Source organism: Saimiri boliviensis, chromosome 9 (genome assembly GCF_048565385.1).
Source record: "Saimiri boliviensis isolate mSaiBol1 chromosome 9, mSaiBol1.pri, whole genome shotgun sequence".
NCBI classification, from domain to species: domain Eukaryota; kingdom Metazoa; phylum Chordata; class Mammalia; order Primates; family Cebidae; genus Saimiri; species Saimiri boliviensis.
In genome coordinates, this window is record NC_133457.1 from 10,762,588 (window position 1) to 10,787,025 (window position 24,438).

Below are 24,438 nucleotides of genomic sequence, written 5' to 3' on the forward strand. Positions count from 1 at the left end.
TGAGCTACCACATTAACTCTTTCAGCTCATTTAGCTGCCAGAGCTGAAGAACCCAGCAGAAGGCAGATCTTCTCTCCAGCCTAGAACTCAGTCCTAGAGAGGACAGGAAGGTCCCCTGGCTCATGAGCTTCCTGCTCAGGAGTTTCTGGAGATAGGGCTTCACTCCTTCTGGAAATGGCATTTTCACATCGAGTCCTATGTTCTCTCCCTGCAGGTTTCCCCCAGGAAGCCATGGGCATGCCCATCCTTTATGCTGGGCTTCTGGAAGACTCTCCTCTGGAGCTCTACCTGCTACAAATCTTCAGACTCTGTTATCCAAAGCCCAGAGACTGCTGGCTATTATGGGCTTGTGGTCCTACCACCCATTTTTTATACCAGGAGAGTCAGCCTTGCAATCCTAAGACCTGAAGCAGGAGCCTGAAGACCCAGGGGTCTAACAGGGGTCTTTCAATGGCACTGGGAGAGAGATGTCAAGAACCTCACTTCTGCTTTGTTCCAATTCTAAGAACTTGAAAAGAAAGCCAGAGCAGATAATTAATGTTTAACATTTTAATATATTTGAGATACTAATGGATCCCTTCGAGGATTCATAAAAGGCAGGAACTCTTATTTTAGTAACACGCATACAAGTGTGCACCCACACACACCTTTATATACAATTTTTGTGCATTCATAGCTTCAGTTTAGTGATTCTTCTGTGACCTCACACTGCCTTCCATAGGTTGCAGAAGTGTAGGGATGTAGGTTTGTTGATCCGATTTTAAGTAGATGATATCCTAGGTGGTTGGTAAGTCTTACTAAATTATACACGTAGACACGCTACATACATGTATTTAAAAGTCTTATCTTTGGGGAATATTTAAAACAACTAAAATGGTAAAATCATTCCATTGTAGAAACCAACAGTTGCCAGCAATTATTTGCAAATCTGTGCAGGTCCGAGATTTACTCTGGACAGCCGAGAAACCTGGTGAACTTTGATCTTCTTTTGCCATGGAGACTGAGGACATTAAACAAGGGAGTTTACTCTGGGGGCAGTAGAAAGATCCGTGATCAGTTTACTTTGGCTCCAGGAGCACTGGACTCTGCTCAGCTGAACCAGCCACCTCTCACGGGCCCATCTAAAGGTCTTGAGACATGACCTGTCTTGGTGAAAGAGCAATGGGAAGTACAATCCCTAAATAATGTTGGAAGAAATTGTGAATAACACTTTTCAAGAAAGTATGCCACAGGACAGTGGGGACAGCTCAGGCGATTGAGTCCACAGTCCTAGCTTCTAGCTTTCCATCTTGCTGGACAGCCTACCAGTTATAGTCTGTCTTCCAGCTAAGCTCAGTTTTTGTCTCTGTAAAATCAGATCTCTCTACTAAACGGTCTTTCAGGGTGTGTTTTGCCAAAGGGCCCAGTAGCAATGGAGGGAGACATAAAGCAATCAGAGCCATTGCATTAGTTCACTGAGTGTCTATTTGGTATGTAGCCCATGTTGGGTGTTCTGTAATAATGATAGTTGTCATCACCATCTATTGATGTCATTACCATCTATTGGTCAGACAGGGCAAGTACTCTAACAGAAATGTGAGTAATCTTCAGAATGATAAGGTAGACATTTGCACTCCTATTACTAATGAGAAACAGAAGCTCATTTGTACTCCTATTACTAACGAGAAACAGAAGCTCAGAGTAGATCAGTAACTTGTCCAGTATGATGCAGCTATTAAGTGGTCTAACATCCAAACCCAGAAGTCTTTGACTCCAATGCCAAGCCCATTTTATTGTTCCACAGATTGCACATGACAATATGTAGTGAATGAATACACAGGTGATTATTAATAGAAGGCGGGCACAAGGAACTGGCATACAAAGAAAAAGTGCTGCTCTGTTCTCTGTGATAGATTGCCTAGGGCTTAGTGGTCAGCATCCTTGCAGGGTCCTTGATGTAGTGAGACCTGAGGGGCTGAACGCAGGAGCTGTTGGTCAGCATATAAATAAAAATTAGATGAAAAATGCTAAGGTGCTGGATACTGTACTAGGTGATTTGCAGTAATTACTAATTTAGATCTCACAGTAACTCTATGAGGCAGGTGTGTTTTGCCAAAGGGGAACTGGGGCACTGAAAGCTTAGGTGACTTGCCTAATTCACAGTCCATCCTGAAAGTCTTAGTGTATAGAGGTGAATGACCAAGCCATGCCACTGTAGTTTTAGTGGTGTCTTCAGTCAGGGAGAACCAGGTCCACGACCTTCTCTTGTCCTAATCTGTGCAGTTATGATCCTCTCCTGTGTTTACCGAACGCCACTTCTACCAATGCTATGTTCCTGCCTTGCAGTGTGAAGATTATTTCCAAATTCAGTTCTGGGAATATATTCCACTTCTGGGGGCAAATTCATCTATCAGAGTTTCTTCTTTTATTTTAAAATCCAAATTCTTGGACACCTGTTGTCCCAGCCCACTTTATGCCATGCTCTCAAAATTTCACAGCCTTTCTTTCCACTCTCAAGCATCTACTTTGCCACCTGGGAGAGGGGCCTTTGGAGGAAGGGACTGAAGCAGCTCCTGTGACACATGCTGCCTATTTCACAGTTTGGGCTGACATCATTCCTTCGTGGGGCTCAAACCTCATGTGTCCCCATCCCTGACTGCTAACCTCCTTCCCATCTTTGCCAGGCCTGTCTAGGTGTCCTGCAAAAAGTGTGTCAGGGAAGGCTAGCATTCCTAAATGCCTTTGGTCAGGGACCTTTGTTCCTTTACACACGAGAGTTCTCTGAGTGCACTCGGCTCCAGGGTCAGTGGCCTCTAGAGAGGTCAAGTGGAACTGGGTGAGGTTGAAACTATAGTGATGAGAAAAGGGATTTCTCAGCAGGGTATATCTCTGTCTTAAAATGAGGACAGGCAGCTCCTATTCTCTCCCAGTTGTAGAAGAATGACTGAGTTGAGGAATAGGAGCCTGTGGCTTTGTAACATTGAACAATGTTGAATATCTCTGCTCTCTGATTCCTCCAAAAAAAGATGTCTTCTGAAGACATTTATGTGGTCAACAAACACATGGAAAAAAAGCTCATTATCACTGGTCAATACAGAAATGCAAATCAAAACCATAATGAGATACCATCTCACGCCAGTTAGAATGGTGATCATTAAAAAATCAGGAAACAACAGATGCCAGAGAGGATGTGGAGAATTAGGAATGCTTTTACACTGATGGTGGGAGTATAAATTAGTTCAATCACTGTGGAAGACAATGTGGTGATTCCTCGAGATTCTAAAACCAGAAATACCATTTGACCCCAGCAATCCCATTACTGAGTGTATACCCAAAGGATTATAAATCATTCTACTATAAAGACACATGCACACATATGTTTACTGCAGCACTATTCACAATAGCGAAGACTTGGAACCAACCCAAATGCCCATCAATGATAGACTGGATAAAGAAAATATGGCACATATACACTATGGAATACTATGCAGCCATAAGAAAGGATGAGTTTGCAGGATTGCAGCTCCCAGTGAAAGTGTGGAGGGTGAGTGGACATTGCATTTCCAGATGGATTTTTATTGCCCACAGACCATGAGATTCCCAGGCGGAGGAGCCCCCGGGTCACCAGCGTGGCTGTTTTGGCCAGTGTGGCAGGTCTCTGCACCAAATACATGGATCTGAGCGCCATTTTAGCTGGCAATTGGAGCTCCTGGGAGACAGAGTTGCCCGTTCAGCTGATAAAAAGGGGACTGAAACAGGGAGCCAGGCCAGGAGATTCCCGGGCAAAAAAGTGCCAAGAATCTCCATGTGGCTGTTTCAGCTGGCACACTGGGTCACTGCACAGGAAATCACACAGATCCTGGCACCTTTTCAACAGGTGACTGGAATACCTGGGAGACAGAGTTACCCGTTCAACTAAAAAAAAAAAAGGGGGGGGGGGTCTGAGGCAGGGAGCCACGTGATCAGGCTCAGTTGGTCCCACTCCCACAATAAAACAGCAATCTGAAATGCTCTGGATTGAGAGTTTCACAGCAGGCATAGCTGAACCTGGGATGGTCCAGCTCTGTGAGGGAGGGGCATCTACCATTACCAAGGTAGTCCACCACTACGGAGGTAGTTCGCCATTGCCAAGGCAGCCTGCCATTACAGAGAGAGTCTGCCATCACAGAGGTGGGATGCCATTGCTGAGGAGGTTCTAACTATACCTGTATAAATAGCACTGCAGGGAAGTGCTGTACATGGAAGCTGGGCAGACCCCACAGCAGCTCAGCAAAGCCTCTGCAGGCAGATTGTGACTAGGCTGCCTCCTTGCTAGGCAGGGCAGCCCTGAAAAAAGGCAGCAGCATGACAGAAACTTATAAATTAAGCCCTAACTCCCCAGGAGAGAGCACCTGGGGGGAAAAAGGTATCTATGAGTTCTGCAGCAGACTTAAACGTACCTGCCCAGCAGCTCTGAATGAACAACAGAGCTCACAGCTCAGCACTTGAGCTCCTACAAAGGACACACTGTTGCCTCAAGCAGCTCTCTGACCCCTGTATATCCAAAGAGTCACCTCATAAAGGAGAGCTCAGACTGATATCTGGCGGATATCATTCTGGGAACAAAGATAGCAGCAGCAGAAACTGGCAGCAACCCTTACTGTTCTGCAGCTGCTGGCACGTGATACCCAGGCAAACAGGGCCTGGAGTAGACCCCAGCAGTCCTACAGCAGAGGGGCCTGAATGTTAGAAGGAAAACTAAGAAACAGAAAGAAATAACTTCATCATCAACAAACTGTATATCCACTCAGAGACCCAATCTGAAAGTCAACAACTACAAAGACAACAGTTGGATAAATCCACAAAGATGGAAAGAAACCAGCACAAAAAGGATGAAAACACCCGAAACCAGAACACCTCTCCTCCTAAAAGGGATCACAACTCCTCACCAGCAAGGGAACAAAGCTGGATGGAGGATGAGTGTGATGAATTGACAGGAAAAGGCTTCAGAAAATGGGTAATAAGAAACTTCTCTGGGCTAAAAGAACATGTTCTAACCCAATGCAAAGAAACTAAGAGCCTTGAAAAAAGATTTGACGAAATGCTAATGAGAATAAACAGCTTAGAGAGGAATATAAGTGAATTGATGGAGCTGAAAAACACAAGAGAACTTCACAAAGCATACACAAGTTTCAACAGCCGAATGGACCAAGCAGAAGAAAGGATATCAGAGGTCAAAGATCAACTCAATGAAATAAAACGAGAAGGCAAGAAGAGAAAACATTATTTAAGGATTGTACTTCCCATTGCTCTTTCACCAAGACAGGTTAAGTCCCAAGACCTTTAGATGGGCCAGTGAGAGGTAGCTGGTTAAGCTGAGCAGAGTCCAGTACTCCTGGAGCCAAAGTAAACTGATCACGGATCTTTCTCCTATTCAATGTAGTATTGGAAGTTCTAGCCAGAGAAATCAGGCAAGAAAAAGAAATAAAGGGTATTCAAATAGGAAAAGAGGAAGTCAAATTGTCTCTATTTGCAGACGACATAATTGTATATTTAGAAGAACCCATTATCTCAGCCCAAAATCTCCTGAAACTGATAAGCAACTTCAGCAAAGTCTTGGGACACAAAATCAATCTGCAAAAATCACAAGCATTCCTATACATCAATAACAGACTTAAGAGAGCCAAATCAAGAATGAACTGCCATTCATAATTGCTACAAAGAGAATAAAATACCTAGGAATACAACTAACAAGGAACATAAAGGACCTCTTCAAGGAGAACTACAAACCACTGCTCAATGAAATAAGAGACGACACAAACAGATGGAGAAACATTCCATGCTCATTGTTAGGAAGAATCAATATCGTGAAAATGGCCATACTGCCCAAAGTAATTTACAGATTCAACACTATACCCATCAAGCTACCAATGACCTTCTTCACATAACTGGAAAAAAACACCTTAAACTTCATATGGAACGAAAAGAGAGCCCACATAGCCAAGTCAATTCTAAGCAAAAAGAACAAAGCTGGAGGCATCACACTACTGGACTTCAAACTATACTACAAGGCTACAGTAATCAAAACAGCATGGTACTGTTACCAAAACAGAGATATAGACCAATGGAACAGAACAGAGGCCTCAGAAGCAACACCACATATCCACAACCATCCAATCTCTGACAAACCTGACAAAAGCAAGCAATGGGGAAAGGATTGCAGCACTGTTTACAATAGCAAAGACTTGGAACCAACACAAATGCCCATCGATGATAGACTGGACAGGGAAAATGTGGTACATATACACCATGGAATACTATGTAGCATAAAAAATGATGAGTTCGTGTCCTTTGTAGGGACATGGATGAACCTGGAAACCATCATTCTCAGCAAACTGACACAAGAACAGAAAATCAAATACCGCATGTTCTCACTCATAGGCGGGTGTTGGACAATGAGAACACATAGACACAGGGAGGGGAGCATCACACACTGGGGTCTGTTGGGGGAAAATAGAGGAGGGACAGTGGTGGGTGGGGAGTTGGGGAGAGATAGCATGGGGAGAAATCCCAGATATAGGTGATGGGGAGGAAGGCAGCAAATCACACTGCCATATGTGTACCTATGCAACAATCTTGCATGTCCTTCACATGTACCCCAAAACCTAAAATGGAAGTAAAAAAAAAGAAAGAATGAGTTCATGTCCTTTGCAGGGACATGGATGAAGCTGGAAACCATCATTCTTAGCAAACTAACACAGGAACAGAAAGCCAAACACCCCATGTTCTCACTCATAAGTGGAAGTTGAACAGTGAGAACACATGGACACAGAGAAGGCAAAACCACACACCGGGGCCTGTTGTGGGTTGAGGGCTAGGGGAGGGACAGCATTAGGAGAAATACTAAGGTAGATGATGGGTTGACGGGTGCAGCAAACCGTAATGGCACATGCATACCTATGTAACAAACCTGCACATTCTGCCCACGTATCCCAGAACTTAAAGTATATATATATATACACACACACACATACACACACACTCTATATATACCTGTATATACTACATATACTTAAAGTGTATATATATATATATATATATATATATATATATATATATATAAAGTGTACATATATATAAAGAAATAATTGCGGATTTTGATAGTTGAAATAACAGCATTAAGGGCCAGATGCTGTGGCTCATGCCTGTAATCCCAGCTTTTTGGGAGGTTGAGGTGAGAGGATTGCTTGTGCCTAGGAGCTGGAGACTAGCCTGGGCATGGGCAACAGAGTAAGACCTCATCTCTACTAAAAAAAAAAAATAAAATAAAATTAGCAGGGTGTGGTGGCATATGCCTGGAATCCCAGCTACTCAGGAGGCTGAGGCGGGAAGATTGCCGGAGGCCAGGAGGTCGAGGTTACAGTAAGCTGTGATCATGCCGCTCTACTCTGTCCTGGGCGACAGAGCAAGACTTTATCTCAAAAAAACCCATTAAGATGACGTAAAATTTCTTATATGTTAGAGATGCATGCTTTTATGGGAGCAACAATATGACAACTTCTATTCAGAAAAAAAGTAGGGGAGGAAGAATAGGTGAAATATTAACCCTCCCTCCCTTCCTTCCTGTGTCTGGCTCTGTTGCCCAGGCTGGAGTGCAGTGGTATGTTTTCAGCTCACTGCAACCTCTACCTCCTGGGTTCAAGTGATTCTCAATTCTTGTGCCTCAGACTCACGAGTAGCTAGGACTACAGGCACGTGCCACCATGCCCAGCTGATTTTTGTATTTTTAGTAGAGATGGGGTTTTACCATGTTGTCCAGGCTGGTCTTGAACGCCTGACCTCAAGTGATCTGCCCGCCTTAGCATCCCAAAGTGCTGGGATTACAGGCATGAGCCACTGTGTCCAGCCTCTTTTGCATTTCATTTAGAAACTTTAGAATTATGTTGTTAATTTACATAAAAAATATTTGAAATTTGATTGGGAGTACATTGAATTTATATATCAATTTGAAGAAAAGTGAGATCTTTATAATATCAAGTCTTCCACTCCGTGTTCAAGATACAGTTTTCTATTTACTTTTTCTTAATTTATAGTCTGGTATGCAAAAGTTTTAGATGTCTTTTGATAAATTTATTCCTAGGCATTTGTTTTCCTTATGTTACTTTAGGTAGCATTTTTCATGTTTTTTTTTTTTTTCAATTTGAGTGTAGAAATATAATTGACTTTGGTATATTTTTCTACCTTATCTAGCTCTATTTTTTTTTTTTTTTTGAGAAAGGGTCTCACTCTGTCGCCAAGGCTGGAGTGTAGTGGCACGATCACAGGTCACTGCAACCTCTGTCTCCCAGGTTCAAGTGATTCTCCCACCTCAGCCTCCTGAGTAGCTGGGACACAGGCGTATTCCACCACACCTGGCTAATTTCTGTATTTTTAGTAGAGATAGGGTTTCACTATGTTGGCAAGGCTGGTGTCAAACTTCTGACCTCAAGTGATCCACCTGCTTCAGCCTCCCAGAGTTCTGGGATTACAGGCGTGAGCCACCATGCCCAGCCTTAACTCATTATGTTAAGGTATACTCTAGTTTCTTCAGAATTTTATACACATACAATTTATTATGCATAAAGATGAGAGGTTTTTTTTTTTTCCCTTTCAATCCTTTTACTTACTATTTCTTTTTCTTGCCTGACTAGACTGGCAAGGGCCTCCAATAAAAAGATTGACTAGAAATGATAGTAATAAACATTCTGGTCTTATTGCTGATCTCAACAAGAAAGCTTTATTCAACATTCCACACTGAGTACGATATCTGTAGATTTTTATGGTACACGAATACTTGATATCGGACTGAGAAAGTTTTGTAGAATAAGTTTGCTAAGCGGTTTTATTATGAATGGATACCGAATTTTACTAAATGATGTTCATGTACTAAGTAATAGGGTCATATCAATTTCCCTTATTATTCTACTAATATGATATATTACAGTGATTGATACTTGAAAAGACAGCTTACATTCCTGGAAGAAACCCAATTTGGTAAATATTTATTAACCTCGTGTCAGGCAGAGGACACTGAGTGGGGGAGAGGAAGGACTGCTCAAAGCAGACAGAGGCTCTTTGTTTGCTTTGCTTCTGTGTCAATTGGGCAACATTTGGAAACAACAAATATTGTTTCAGAGCCCACCGCTTGCTTGCCCACCTCCTGCTGGTCTGCTCTTCCAGCTTTCCTGCACGTACACACAAGTGTGGCTGTTTCTTTAAGGGTCAACTCGTGGTTGAAATTTAAGAGTTTTGTCCTGATTGTGGTGAAAGATTTGGCTCATGCTTGGGTTGGTCTAGAACTGGAAGCTTCCTTTATGTCCTCTCTCAATCTCTTTCTCTTTCTCTCTCACCTGCCTCCCTTTCTTTTCTCCCCCACTAAATAAATAAAGAGAAGGTCAATATCAAGAAGGCAACTGTGGTCTGGAGAAGACTGAGATTTAGGAATTTTGAGTTCAGGTCTCAGAGCTCCATGAATAAGGACCCATAATTTGACCGTAATGTCCACATCTCACAAATGGAGGTACTGATCTTATCTTGCAGGACTGCTGGGGAAGATCCCATAATCTTGCCTCAATGATCTTGCCCCAGGACAGTGCCTGACACATAGAAGGGGATAAAAACATATTTTCTTCCAGCTGAGCACAATCAAGCCAGTCCATGGCTAAGGATCTGCAGTTGGTACTCAGACCTCTCCCAGACTGACCAGCCCCTGTGCTGGTAAAGCCCTGGGGGCTGTGTGCCAGTGCAGACACGGCAAGGCTGGGAGTCTCATGTGTGTCCCTCTCTCGATGTGACCCCAGATGAGCTCCTTGGCCCCTGCATGTCCTGGTTTCCTGGGAGAGGTAGTGTCCCTGGTGGGTGCATACACTCTGGAACCAGACTGCCTTCTTTTGTATTCTGACTTTGCAGCTGATCTTGGACAAGGTATCATACTCTGTGGTACTGTTTCCTTGTTTCATATGCAAGATGTAGATGCTAATGCACCGAAGTCAGAGGCTTATTGTAAGTGATCAGCAAAGCTCCCAGTACGTCTCAGCCATCATTAAGCTATAAAAAGGGACAGTGAATTTCAACTCCAGAGCATCTCTGGTGTAGAATTGAAGAATATAAGTGACAGTACAGGTACAAGTGTCACGGACATGGAACACTGTCATGTTAACCTCTTACTTCACATGCTCCCATAGACATATACAGACATAGGGATCCCATACAGCTAGGGCCATGTGCACATGTACACTCCAAAGCTAGCCTCACTTCCCCTGCCTACCCCACCTAAGGAATGGCAAACACGAGGCTCTGCTGTTGTCCTCCTGAGCACGAGCCAAGGCCCTGGATCTCCCCATCCAGGTGTGTGTAGATGAAGTGGGAGAACCAGCTCTCTATGCCTTGTCTGAGCTTCCTTCATATCCCATGAGGCTGTGTACTTCCTTCTCAGCACCTGTATTGGGCTTGGAATCAGAGGACTCACCGAGGACAGGGCATAGAGTTAGTTGTCTGGTCTGGAGAGGACTCAGCCTGGCCAGTAGTTGCCCCCTGCTGAGGGGCTCTGGCTAGGCTATGGGCCTGTGGCTGGAGGAGTAGCCTCAGGGCTGCTTACTCTATGAATGTAGAAGGGCTCCAGGGAAGGAGAATCACTGACCATCTTGTTTCCATGCCCTGAGCTGAGCTTCCCTGAGTGTGGCATGAACTCAACCTTTGGAACTGCACTTCCTGCTCTCTGGCAGACCCTGCACGCTTACTACAGGGCCTGTCCATGCATCAGCTGTATGCGTGCATGCTGCTCTGCCGGGTGCCTCCCAGCTAGCCTTGTCCCTGACTTTTCTTGCTCATCTCCCATCCATACCACAAGGTCTCCAAATGACTCCAGACCACTGCCTAGGGCCTGCGGCAGGGGCAGTAGGAATATGGCCCCCATGGCAAGAGGGCTGTATTCTTCTTTCCCCATGGCTAAGCGCAAGGGGCCCATGAATGGGGCAGGGGGGAGTAAGACAGGGCAGCAGTGGTCACCCTTCCTCACTGGGGAGGCTGGTGTGTTGGGAAAGCCAGGTTTGCCTGTGTCCCCACTGTAAACAGAAAGCTTCTGCAGTTGACTCTAAAGTGGGAGGTATGTAACCCCTTTGCATATGAGACAGTCTTTTGGGGTGTGACAGAACATAGCCTAACTTCCAGTTGTATTTATTTTTATTACAAAAGATGAACAGATTATCATTCACTCATATTGAACGTGTGAATTGGCCCCATCTCCCATCTGAGTCTGCAGTCATGACAGATGGAGGCTTCGAGGTGCCCTAAGGGAAGATGGGAATCACCTCACAATGCTATAGGTTTCGAGGGGAGTGCCGACCCTGCCCTTTATTTCAGCATTTTTGTTTCCTTATTTTTGTGGTTTGTCTATGCCCAGCTAAACGTATGTACAGATTAATCTGGCTTTAACTCTCCAGCCCTCACTAGACGCACACATGCCTTAAAAAGATTCCTACAAAGAAACTAGCACTAGGAGATAATTCTGACAACAGAAAAACAAGTGAACAAAAATCAAATGGGTGACCTGACATGTCCACTAGGCTTGGTATGAACTTGGTCAGCTGAAACATGAGACGGAATGAATGACCATCTGGTCAGGTTGGATCAGAAGTAACTTTTGGCAAAATCTCTGAAGTCTGGATACACTTCGTGGAAGGAACGTTGACCTTTCTCCAAGTATACTGTGTCTTGAGGGACCAACCTTCTATTGGCCCAGTCTCAGAATAATCCTATGTGAGCCCCAATAAGCAAAACGACATTTGGGTTTCATCCTTGGCTCATCCTTTTACAAATTTCTCTTCCTTGTGCATGATTGAAGTGTACACATTTTTTAAGTTAAAATATGAGCATATAGAAGGTCCAAGTTCAATACTTTTCATTATAAGGATGTGCAATTAAACTGGTTAGGAGACTTATGGGCTAGAGGGAGACATGGTGGCCCCAGGCTGTAACAAGAGGCCACATCCTCCACCCGGTGCTTGCTTTGTGCTAAGATGGGCTTTGTTCTGAGCCTCACAGGGTCTTGACCAGGTTCCTGGAAGCTTCTTGTGGGAGGGAATTCATCTTCCCCTCTGACTCTGTCCCTAGTGTAAAGTGTCCCACAGGAAGCTTGAGGGCAGGAAGTTTTCCAGCCCAAGAGCCTAAGCTCAGCCGGGCAGGAAGAGGGAGCAGCTCCTCCGCGGGGGGCCTTGGAGAGCCCAGGAGCGAGATTTCCAGGGACACCTGGTGGGGAACAAAAGGTGCTGAGCCTGTCTTTGACCTTGAGCCCAGCTTGTTTCTCCTGCATCCTCTCCCCAAAGGGGCTTTGCCTGTCATTCTCCAGTTCTAGCGTGGAGTGGGTGCAGTTCTTTTCTCTCTCCAGCCTCGGAGTCTCCCTCTGTGGGTCGTGTGGATAGGGCTGGTGGCCCGGACCAGCTCGGCCTCCCTGGAGTCAGGAGCAGAGTCACCGGCTCCTAGCCCACCGTAGCCGCTCCTGGCACCGAGCGAGCCGCGATGACAATGGCTGGATTGTGCTTCCTGTCCCTTCCCATCAGCATTTCTGTGCTGGACTCCTTCCACTGGTGGGTCGGCCCCAGAGCTCAGGAAATGAGGTCATCAGTGGGGCCAGTAAGGGAGGGGGGTCGGGAGAGGGGCGATTGGGCAACCAGGCTGCACAAACACGAGAGGTCAAAGATTGCCCCCAGCCCGCCCAGGCTGGGGATAAAGCGGTGCGGGGCGCGGGAGGCTGCACAGAAGGGAGTCGGTTGCGCTCGCAGCTCCGCGCAGCACCCGGAGGATGAGGCTCGCCGCCGTGGGAGCGCTGCTGGCCTGCGCCGTCTTGGGTGAGTGCGGGCGCGGGGACGCACCGCAGGGGAGCTCGCCTGCGCGTCCCCTGCAACCTGGCCGGCCACCGCGCCTGCATTCCGCGCTCAGGCTGGAAGCTCGGGTGCCTTTCCGTTGCCCCTCTACGCCTCACCCCTGGCCTCTGCCTGGGCCTCAGAATACCTTTCACTGCTCTCACTGCCTCCTCCTCCTCCTTCTCTTTACCCAGTAAATCTTGCAGCAGTGAAATACAACAAACCAGAGCACGTCTAACCAGATTATCAAAACCCTTTGCTGCTGCCTCTTGTCAAGTCCAAAATCCTTAGCATGGCATTCAAGGTCTCCGGGTCTGACCATTCTTCCCTTCAGTGTCTGATGTCCCCTGGGTACCCTGGGAGCTGTAGATGCCCTGCCAAAGAGGCAGTGCCATGGAATGGTTGGAGCATGGATTTGAAACCAGACTTCTTGGATCCAAATCCTGGCCGGCTCCTCACCAGGGAAGGGGTCGTCACAGCACTTGCCCGGGAGGGTCAGGTAAGAGTCAGCGAGGTGTTGGATGCCGGGCACCAGTGGCGGATGCTGCATACGTCCTGCGGTGGGGCAGTGACTGAGGCCTCACTCCCCGACCTCCTGAGGTGGGGCCCCCTTCCTACTCCAACTTCTGCCTGCCACTCATGGGGCATTTGTCGCACTGCTGGGGCTTCCACGTTTAGTTGTCTCTGCCGGTAAGCAAGCAATTCCTCGAGAGAGGACCCCACATCGCTTGCCTTTATCCCCACACAGAGCACTTCACAGGCTGTGCAAGGTGATGCTCCATTGAGGATTCATTCTCCTCTATGGGAACCCTGGAGCCATGGCTTTGCGGAGGGGCGGCCACAGACTCATGTTGACTCCTAGGATTTCCCATGGGCCAAGGGTAATGGGGGGGCGCTGGGGTGTCCAGCCCCTGGTGGCCCCTCTTCTTGCATCCTGGAGAGTTGTGGGCCTCCCTTCCACAGGCTTTGCGAATCTCATCAGAGCCCATGAATCAGCCTTGCTGTGGTGGCCCACAAGGAGTGGAGATGACAGACGACCTTGGGGATGGGGCAAAAGCCCATGTGACAGGGGTGCTCTGTTGGCAACGACATGGGTTTTTATAGTTGCCCATGGCTGGCTTCCGCTTTTTTTCTGAATGGCAGCCAAAAGTGTGGTGAAAATGGAGGGAGAATTCAGTGGGAACAGAGGGGAGACTATTGAATTTGGTTTTCTTTTTTTAGTTATTCCTAAACAGAGAGCAACATACAAGTGTCACAGACAAATTAATTATCTTTTTGTTAATTTACCCTCAGCCGAGGGGTGAAGGAACTCAGAATGTTTTCTTCTCTTGTGCCCTGAGTAGCAGACCCAGGGTCTGGAGACCCGGGTTCTAGGCCTGGCTGGGCCAACAAGACGATGATCTTGGGTTAAAAGAAAAAAAAAAAAAGGCATCATTTTCTGAGTCTCACTCCCTCTTCTCAAAAAGATGGCAATTCCTCCCCTCCTGGTTTTCTATCACTGTGGTATCAAGCCAATGTGTTGAGGTAGCTGAAAATGCCCTGTGCACACAGGCTTATATTCCATGGCAGGCCAGGGGCCAGAACCATGAGGCGAGACAAGGCGGATACAGAGGAGCAGATTGTCATCTCCAACGGGGAGTGGATGGTCATGCCTGCATTCCTCTGGCCAGCAGCGGGTGGTCAGCAGGAAACTGGGAGGCCATTAGGGCAAGCTTCTATTGGCCCAGTCTCAGAATGCAGTGAACTTGTGCCCTGCAGCATTCGTGGACAGCAGTGAGGAGGGGATGGGACCGAGGGGGTGTGGCCTTCTCGGGGCGATGCTGTCACTCCCTCAGCACAGGGAGTGGGTCCCTCCATCTCTGGCCTCTCTCCCCCAGGGCTGTGTCTGGCTGTCCCTGACAAAACTGTGAGATGGTGTGCAGTGTCAGAGCATGAGGCCACGAAGTGCCACAGTTTCCGTGACCATGTGAAAAGTGTTCTTCCATCCGATGGTCCCCGTGTGGCTTGTGTAAAGAAAGCCTCCTACCTTGATTGCATCAGGAGCATTGCGGTAAGTTGCTGCTGCCTAAAAGGGAGTGGAAGAAAGCTGTACTTTCTCTGTCTCCAGTCACTTTGGAACCATTATTTTCTCACACGTAGGAGGCTGATGTATGGGGAAGTCAACCCTGTTACTAAAATCACTTCAAAAATGGAAATAGGGGAGGTCATCTTTAATATGTCTGGAAAGCAAAAGTCAAAAAGTCCATTGACTTTTGCTTTTCAGACACAGTAGACACAAGGGTGACTGTTTTGAGACACTAGGTTCTCTGAACTCGGGAAAAATACAGGAATGCCCGCTATCAGGCTGGGTGTGGTGGCTCATGCCTGTAATCATAGCACTTTGGAGGCTGAGGCGTGTGGATCAACTGAGGTCAGGAGTTCGAGACCAGCCTGGCCAACATGGTGAAACTCCATCTCTACTAAAAAGTACAAAAATTAGCCGTGCATGCCTGCCGATAATCCCAGCTACTCTGGAGACTGAGACAGGAGAATCGCTTGAACCTGAGAGGTGGAGGTTGCAGCGAGCCAATATCCTGCCACTGCACTCCAGCCTGGGTGACAGAGCAAGACTCCATCTCAAAAAAAAAAAAAAAAAAAAAAAAAGAATTCCCATTATCAAAATTATTTTATAACCTTCTTTGGCTGCTCTTGATACATAACTGGGAAGATGAGTGGTGCATGCAGGGGGACGAGAAGTGTCCTGACTGCAGATGACAGCTGAGCCCTTTGCTCTCAGGTTTATGAAAATGCTCTTCATCCTTTCAACGTTTCCCCACCCTTCTGTACAGGTCAGATCCTGTGCTGGGCAATGGGGCTGCAGTGGTGAATTAAACACACTGGTCCTTACCCTTAGGGAGCTCACAGCCTAGTCAGGAGAGCAGAAAAACACATGAATAAGTAAACAACTAATTCCAAAATGTGGGATGTACAATGGAGGGAAAGAAGAGAGTGTTCTCCTGGGGACTCACAGAAAAGCCTGCTTTGTCCTGGGTGGTCAGGGACCATCTCTCTGAGAGGGATGTAATGAAGCTGAGACCCAAAGGCTGAGCTGGGTGGGGTCCAGTGTAAAATATACCAGGCAGTTAACAACAGCATATGCAAAGGGCCTGAGGCAGGGCAGAGTGGGCTTATTTAAGCTGCTAGGGGGAAGCCAGGGTGATGGGAGCTGCCAAGGACAAGCACAGCCAGATATTAGTTTAGGCAGTGACAATAGGTTTCATTCAGTAACTACTGAGAGTGGGGGAAAGAGCTGCGTTCCATTCTGATTTGTGCGATATGATGTAGGCATTTTAAAGGGAGAATAAGGGAGGGGAAAACGCAGGGCTCCATAGGGTCAGAGAAGTAAAAAGGTAGGAAGAGCTGGTCAGTGTAAATGTGGGGAGGCCAGCTGTATCTGCTAGCTGGCAATTCTCTTGATTAGGACTCTATTCTCTAGCAGAGACCAGGAGACAGATGCCCTATCCATCCTGATGATTGTATTGCAAAGGAATGGCTCTCAGTCCTTGAGAGAGATGTTTGTGAGTTTCAAGAGATACATATTCACAGATTTAAGCCCTTTTAAGTAAATGCTTTTGGAGAGGGAGGTCAGGGGCCTATCATGAGTTGTGTGTTGGCGAGAAGAAACAGGTACATTTTCCTGGCGGCACTGAGTTTTCTCAGGCAAGCACTTTAAGGGGAACTGGGGCCACCCTAGGGACACAGATTTGTTCTGCTAGGAGCCATGCCAGAGTTTGATCAGGTCTTTTAGTGCAGAGGTTTGGACAGACTTGTTAAGTGTGGGAAATTCTGCAGTTCTCAGCACAAAGCCAGCAGGAGGCTGGCCAAAGGAAAAAGGTGGAAGAGGTAGACACATCCAGATGGAGCCTGGCTTCCCTCCAGAAATCCGTGCTGTGGGCTTTTCCTCCCCTACCAGTCTCTTCCTGCTGGCTTCCCCTTGGCTTCCCTCCAGCCCTCTCTCTGTGGCTTTCCTTCTACCAGGTTTGGTTATCTTGACCTGTGAGAGCGTGCTTGATTATAACCCTGTCCCTCCCAGCTGGTGCAGGTTCCCCTGAGAACTCTAGAGCTGGTCCCTGTGTTTTAAGCTTTAGCTCTTCAGCTCCCTGAGCCCCTGAGATGCCAGTGATTTCTTGGTGTCTTGGCCAAGACAGCCCAGGTTCCTGACCACGCTCCCAACCCCACTGCACTGGGCAAAGCTCTTGCTTGTTTGCTTCATTTTTATTCAACAATGTGAGGAAGAGGAAGAAGAAGGTGTTTGCAGATTAAACAAAACCATAAAGTGTGTGTTTTATCCTTGAGGTCTAGTTGCTGTAGAACAGAAAGGCCCATCATGTCTCTTAATTTTTTGTTGTATTGTGGTATATTAAAAATATGTTTTACAGCCAGGTGCAGTGGTCAAGCCTGATATTCCAGCACTTTGGGAGGCCAAGGCGGGCAGATCATTAGGTCAGGAGTTTGAGACCAGCCTGGCCAACATGGTGTAACTCCGTCTTTACTAAAAATACAAAAATTAGCTGGGTGTGGTGGCACATGCCTGTAATCCCAGCTACTTGGGAGGCTGAGGCAGGAGAATCATTTGAACCAGGGAGGCAGAGGTTACAGTGAGCCAAGATCGCGCCATTGAACTCCAGCCTGGGCAACAAGAGCAAAACACAGAGTTTCACTCTTGCTGCCCATATATACGTTTTATAACTCAAATATCCATTGATGAGTGAATGGATAAATAAAATGTGGTATATACAAACGATGAAGTATTTTTAGCCTTAAAAACAGATGAAATTCTGATATATGCTGTGCTGAGATGAACCTTGAAAACGTAGGTAAAGCAAGGTAGATACAAAAGGACAAATATTGTAAGATTCCACTTACGTGAGGTATCTATAATAGTCGAATTTATAGAAACAGAAAGTAGCATAATGACTACCAGGGGCTGGGGTAGGGGAGAAATAGGAGGTGATTGTTTAATGGGTACGGAGTTTCAGTTTCTGGAGATGGATGAGGTGATGGTTATACAACAGTATGAATGCATGCACTTAATGCCACTGAAGTGTACAGTTGAAAATGGCTACAACGGCAAATTCTGTGTTATGTATATCTTATTGTAATAAAACAACAAAAACAACCTTAACCATTTTTTTTAAAAATCAGCTAAACAAAGATCTAGTTTGGCTTACAACATATTTTACTTCATTTAGAAATACTATTGTCTTATTACTTGCCAGTAACACGACAAAACTCAGTCAGTTATAGTTTTTGCTTTATAATTTGTTTCACTTTGTTTTTAAGATGGAGTGTCATGTTGCCACCCAGGCTAGAGTGCAGTTGTGCAATCTCGGCTCACTGCAACCTCTGCCTCCCAAGTTCAACTGATTCTCCTGCCTCAGCCTCACAAGTACAGGCATGCGCCACCACCTCTGGCTAATTTTTGTTTATTTGTTTTGGTAGAGATGGGGTTTCACCATGTTGGCTAGGCTGGTCTTGAACTGCTAACCTCAAGTGATCTGCCTTCCTCAGCTTCCCAAAGTGCTGGAATTACCAGGCGTGAGCTCCTGGCATGCTTTGTAATTTGATCAATAAGAAACCTTCATAGAGAACTGGCAACGGCTTCTGGAAAAATTATTTTGACTAAAGACATCTAAAGCAAAAAAGGAGTAAAATTATGCTTTTAACTGTCTAAATAAAAGATGGTTTGGCTCACTTTAAAGATTTACATAAAAAGAAAATAAATTATAGATCTAGTATGAAGGAAGCTGTAATATTTCAAGGGACCTGTTGATTTAAAGATGAGGGTTTACAGAAGCACAAAGTCAAAAAGAAACATAACCTGAAGTAACTGTATAATGATAAGAAATAAACCCGGACTGTCTGGATCAAATCCCAGCTCCATCACTTACTAGCTATGTGGCCTGGGGAAGTGACTCAAGCTTTCTGTGCCTCAGACTTCTCACTTGTAAAATGGAGCTGAGATAGAAAGAGAGGTGAGCTGCCACGTGTTGGAGCAGACAATGTTACCAGAGACGAGAGCAAAAATAGAAGTAATAATCAAGCTTTTGATCATTCAGTACATAGTATCACCAAGAAGCTAAACCCAGAGAAAGTGCCCAATCCCTCAGAAAACGGGTCCTGCATTTTTGTGGATTCCCCAGACAGGAAGGAAGAGCACTGGGTACCAAGGCAGAGTGAAGATGAATGTTTTCAAGGTTTACATCTTCCCCTAGAAAAAAAATCTCCACAGAAGCACCTGAGGAAGACCTCAAAGGAAGTCTCAAAATAAAGAGGTCTCTGAGCAAAGGTCGTGGGCTAGGAATGAAAACAGGTCTAAGAAGAGCGTGGCCACCCCAAGCGAGCTGCGTCCTGACAGCAGTCCCCTCCAGAGACTGTGCTGCACTGGCTGCACTCTGAGTCTGGGGTGGTGAGGGCGGCTTTCTCCCACGGAGCCTCCCGGGTCAAGCCTTGGTAACTGCCTATGGTAAAGTCACGTAGGATTTTTGGCCAGGAGCTGGGAACCTCACCAGGGAAAAGAGAAACACAGTCTATCCCTCCCTCTATGCAGAAGGAATAGGAATTTGGTGGCTAAGTGCCCTTTTGAGGAGACAGAGTCAACTAAAGCCAACTGGGCTATGCATGGTCTGGTCAAGTTAAGGTTCTTCTGACCCTGGGCCCATGGAGTCCTGGTAGCCATTCTCTCCTTGTGTGGGTTGCGTTGGACCTTCTTTGGAAGCCACAGCGTCATCCAGGTCTGGTCTGTTCTCTTTCAGGCAAATGAAGCAGACGCAGTGACGCTGGATGCAGGTTTGGTGTACGAGGCTGCCCTGGCTCCTAATAACCTGAAGCCTGTGGTGGCAGAGTTCTACGGGTCAAAAGAGGGTAAGTTCTCCCTGGGAACCCAGGAAGGAGTTGTCCTTATTCTCTATGCTGCGTCTTGTGTTTTACAGGCAGGTATTGGATATTAGATACTAATGAACATTCATCTTTGGAGAGTGAGTAGGGAATGAGGGCCCCGTCAGCCACCACAGCACACATCAAGACTTCTGTGGGCTTTGGGCTGGCTGATACCTGGTGCTCCTAACGCTGATCCCTGGGCCAGGAATATGCTCATTGGAGAAACACAGCAGGCTGTTTGCAGCTTGACCTGAAGGCTACTGATATGTCTAGTGATATGTCCACTGATATGTCTACTGATATGTCTAGTGATATGTCCAGTGATCTGTCTACTGATCTGTCTAGTGATCTGTCTACTGATAAGTCTAGTGATATGTCTACTGATATGTCTAGTGATATGTCTAGTGATATGTCTAGGGTTTCTGGAGGCCTCTGGAGCCATAGGTACCACATACAGGAGAGGTCACTCTGGAGCACACACTCAGATGCCAGCAGCCCTGCAAGTCTTCTGAGTTCAACCCGACTGTCCCTGGGCCTGCGCCAGGGGACAGGAAATACTCTGATGGGCCTCTGTTGCCACAGCTCCAGTTTCCTGGTGGGCTGGAGCTGGCAGGTGTAGGAAGACACGCTGCAGGGCCAGGGGAGGCAAAGCCTTCAGGACACGTGTGTGTGTGGCCTTCTTGCCACTGTTTGCCTGGAGGGGTAACATTACAAATATACCTTTAATGATCTCTCTCCCCTGCAAGCCTAGGAAGCTTTTCCAGATTCCTCCCTCCTTATTGCCCAGTCCAGGAAAAGCACGGCCGCTATGCTCCCCTCCCTTCTCAAGAGTCCGGTGGTGATGCGCCACGGTTCCCTGCACCAGGCTGAGGGCCTTCCACTCACACTGCCCCTCTGCAGATCCACAGACTTTCTATTATGCTGTTGCTGTGGTGAAGAAGGATAGCGGCTTCCAGCTGAACCAGCTCCGAGGCAAGAAGTCCTGCCACACGGGCCTGGGCAGGTCTGCCGGGTGGAACATCCCCATAGGCACACTTTACTGTGACTTGCCTGAGCCACGTAAGCCTCTTGAGAAAGGTAAGCTGGCAGGAGGCTAGGTGTCCTCGAGCAGGTGCCTCTGCTCCAGATGCCCACACAGGCCACATGGGGGTCACGGCAATCGCCATCAGCAGACATGTGGGATGAACTCAGATGGGGAAAAGAGGTTAACTGACTTTAAACTGGCGGGTCTGCTGCACCAGCAGCGCTTGGGAGGTGGAGCTGAGCTTTTTCTGCTCTGAGCTCCCAACAGCCCAGCAGAGTCCTTCTGTTGAGTGAGGAGACGGCGCAAGGCTTGGCGGAGGGTTTCAGTCTAGATGATGGTGGCCCTTTTGTCCACTGTTCTGGATTTCTTTCCTGGAGGTTTTTCTGGAGGCCTGTACCTGTCTAGGCAGTTCTCCCATGTCTGGGGCATGGATCCCAGTGGGGACCTGTCTCTGAGCTCTTCCAGCCTCCGACAAAGCAGGGAGAAGGTACGCTGAGAAAGACTCGAGAGAGGCCTTGGTTAGTGGGAAGCATAGGCCTGTTTCCTCGGATGGATGGTGGCAAGACAGAGGTCAACTTGTTCCTACTGGAAGTCCTTGATCTTGATGAGTTAGCCTAAGGGCAAGCTGGGGCTGCATGTGCTGGTTTGGTTTGAGTCTCTCTCTGTTCCCTGATGGGCCTGGGCTGGGTGGTGCCATCGGCTGTGGCCAGCCTCACTCATGCTCTGTGGTCCATTTTTCTGTGCTGAGTAGCAGTGGCCAGTTTCTTCTCGGGCAGCTGTGTCCCCTGTGCGGATGGGACGGCCTTCCCCCAGCTGTGTCAACTGTGTCCAGGGTGTGGCTGCTCCACCCTTCAACAATACTTCGGCTACTCAGGAGCCTTCAAGTGAGTGAGACATCTGTTTCTCCATGGTGGCCAAAGTGCCAAACATCCTCAGGGTGAACGTCCTTTGCTGGCCCACAGCAGGAGTCCTGCCTGCCACAGGGGCATCAAGTGGCCTAATCCCCTCCCAGTGAGTCAGAAGCACAACTTGGGACTCCTAGGCCAGGCCAGTCCATGTTCCCTTTCATCTGACCCTGACCAGCAGAGCAGGCCCTTTCCTGGGGACCCTTCCTTTCTCCCCAGAGCCCTCAAGCCTGGTCAGTGTCTCCTCTCACTTGATCGGGCAGAGCCTGAAAGGACAATCATGCCCCTAGTCTGGGCCCACTCTCCAGGGACTGGCCCTCTTCCGTCAATCCCAGCAGTGTTACCTGCTCAGCACACTGCAACTCTCCTGCCCCCATCACTGTCTCGATCTGGGAAGCTGGTTTCTTGCTGTCTCTTTTTACTCTGATTATATCCCGAAGTTTTACAGCCAGCCAAGGGCAATTTTCATCCTTAGGAGACACTATGCCATTGTCTTCTATTTCAGAAGTTTAAAATCTCTTTTTCTACATGAAAGTATCTTCAGTTGCATTTTCCTTCTTTGGGTTATGAGGGTTTCTCATCTCGTGTGAGCTCATTCCCCCATCTCAGTGCTGCCCTGGAAGTCTCTGCACAGCATGGCACTGCCTCAGCTACGGGGCTGCACAGAGGCCTTCCCCAGGCTCTGTTCTTGTGTAAGCACCGGACAGTGTGATCGGACCCTCCAGGTGCAGCAGAAGGGCTTGCCCTGCAGGAGCCCTGCTAAGGAGTTTCTTTGACACAGGTGTCTGAAGGATGGTGCTGGGGATGTGGCCTTTGTCAAGCACTCGACTATATTTGGTAAGTATGTGAGAAGAAGCCAGCAGGCCCCTCCAAGTAGTGGGTGTTCTTTTTCCGTGCTCCGTATTTCATGCTTAGTAGTTGGGTATGAACGTACTGTGTTTCTCCTTTATCACTGCCTGGGTTTCCACCTGTGCGGAGTAGGTACCTATGGAGTCCCCATCTGGATTCCTGGGCCTCTTTCCATCATTCAACCTCTTCACACAGTGCCTCTGCCTCTGGGGTAGGCAGTCTGGGTTGCCATAACCAAGGACTGGGGGCTGGTCCTGCTAAGGTCAGGCTTGTGGTGGGATGGGGCAGTCACCTGCTGTATGACCATCAGAAGCCTTTACCTGGCTGTAGGGTCTGGAGCAGTTCATTCTCCTGCATGTTCCCTGGCCTTCGGTGGTCACTCCAGGCCTTTTGGCTCACACTTTCTATGATCAATGGAATTTTCAAGGGTGGGCACCACAGCCCATGGGTCTCCTGTAGTTGGCTCACCTGGGCTTTCCCTCCCCAGAGAACTTGGCAAACAAGGCTGATAGGGATGAGTATGAGCTGCTTTGCCTGGACAACACCCGGAAGCCGGTAGATGAATACAAGGACTGCCACTTGGCCCGGGTCCCTTCTCACACCGTCGTGGCCCGAAGTGTGGGCGGCAAGGAGGACTTGATCTGGGAGCTTCTCAACCAGGCCCAGGTATCCCCGCCCGCCATCCCCCCCTCAGGCTTAGCGCTCCCTGCTTGGATTTGGGGGATTTTCCTCCTGGCCATCTTGTCACCCCGGAAGTCTGTGTGTTCAGGATACAGTGGGAGCCCTGCCACATGCCATTAACATCTCTAAAAGCTGGGATTCCTCGCAGAGCAGCGGGGAGTCAGCTGTGGTGCCAGGGTCTGCTGTTGTTGCCTTTCTGGCTGGTGACATCTGTATTGCTCTGTTCCATTCCTTTCTACCTAAACCAGACCTTCGAGGCCCAAAGCTAAACCCCTCCCTAAGGAGGCTTTCCATGACCCTTCCAGAAGAAAATGGTCTCTCTCCGCATGTCCCTCGGCCTGGCTGTGAGGGGACTGCTCGCACAGCGGCTTTACCTCCCGAGAGCTGTGTGATTTGGGCTCAGCCAGCTGCTTCTTGCCCAGCCCTCCCATCTGTCCACTGAGAGTCTGATTGATTGGCAACCACACAGGGCAGCCTCTGGATTAGCCACGTTTCTTGTTGTCACTGATATCTATTCCGGGAGACAGGCACAGAAGCAGGTTCAAGGAAATCGTGGTCCCACGAGGGCTATGGGCAGAGGAGGTGCTAGGTGAGCAGGAGCAGGTCCGACTGCCCTCTCTCCTGGCATCTTGAACTTTTCCATTTTGTTTCCTGGAGAGATTTGTTTTCTCTTCAGTCCCATGTCTCAGCCTCCTTTCTTCCCTGTTGCCATCCACTATTCTGTTTTTCTATGAACAGGAACATTTTGGCAAAGACAAATCAAAAGAATTCCAACTGTTCAGCTCTCCTCTTGGGAAGGACCTGCTGTTTAAGGACTCTGCCTACGGGTTTTTAAAAGTCCCCCCCAGGATGGACGCCAAGATGTACCTGGGCTATGAGTATGTCACTGCCATCCGGAATCTACGGGAAGGCATATGTGAGTACCTGGGAGGCACTAGGTGACCACAGGTGCTTGGGAAAACTGGTGAGCACAGGGGCCAGTGAGTGAGTCTCTTCAGGGACCTGCACACCTCTCCTGATGCTCCTTTTTCTGACCTGTCTGTGAGACCAGTGTTAGACTGATGCTGAATGGCATTAGTCATTATGAGATGGCCTGGACGTCACCAAGGGCTTTAAAGGAAATCCACATTTAAAATGACTTGGGGTTGTTCCAATATTTCCTTTGCATCGATCAGGACGCCTTACCTACTTTGTGAAGCCAATT

At 47.7% G+C, this 24,438-nt stretch overlaps 1 protein-coding gene and 1 long non-coding RNA gene across 2 annotated transcripts in view; both read left to right on the forward strand.

The window, feature by feature from the left end:
* LOC120368310 (uncharacterized) overlaps window positions 1-6,476 on the forward strand; it is a 29,283-nt gene extending 22,807 nt beyond the window's left edge. The window contains exon 3 of the long non-coding RNA XR_005582479.2: window positions 215-6,476. This is a non-coding gene — a long non-coding RNA (uncharacterized LOC120368310). The remainder of the gene's footprint in view (window positions 1-214) is intronic.
* Window positions 6,477-12,665: 6,189 nt separating this feature from the next.
* Window positions 12,666-24,438, forward strand: part of LOC101041614 (serotransferrin) — a 65,213-nt gene continuing 53,440 nt past the window's right edge. The window contains 8 exon segments of the mRNA XM_074405467.1: window positions 12,666-12,842; window positions 14,735-14,907; window positions 19,652-19,760; window positions 20,676-20,852; window positions 21,551-21,683; window positions 22,486-22,541; window positions 23,041-23,219; window positions 23,973-24,150. Coding sequence (XP_074261568.1) covers window positions 12,797-12,842; window positions 14,735-14,907; window positions 19,652-19,760; window positions 20,676-20,852; window positions 21,551-21,683; window positions 22,486-22,541; window positions 23,041-23,219; window positions 23,973-24,150 — 1,051 coding nt within the window. The 5' untranslated portion in view covers window positions 12,666-12,796.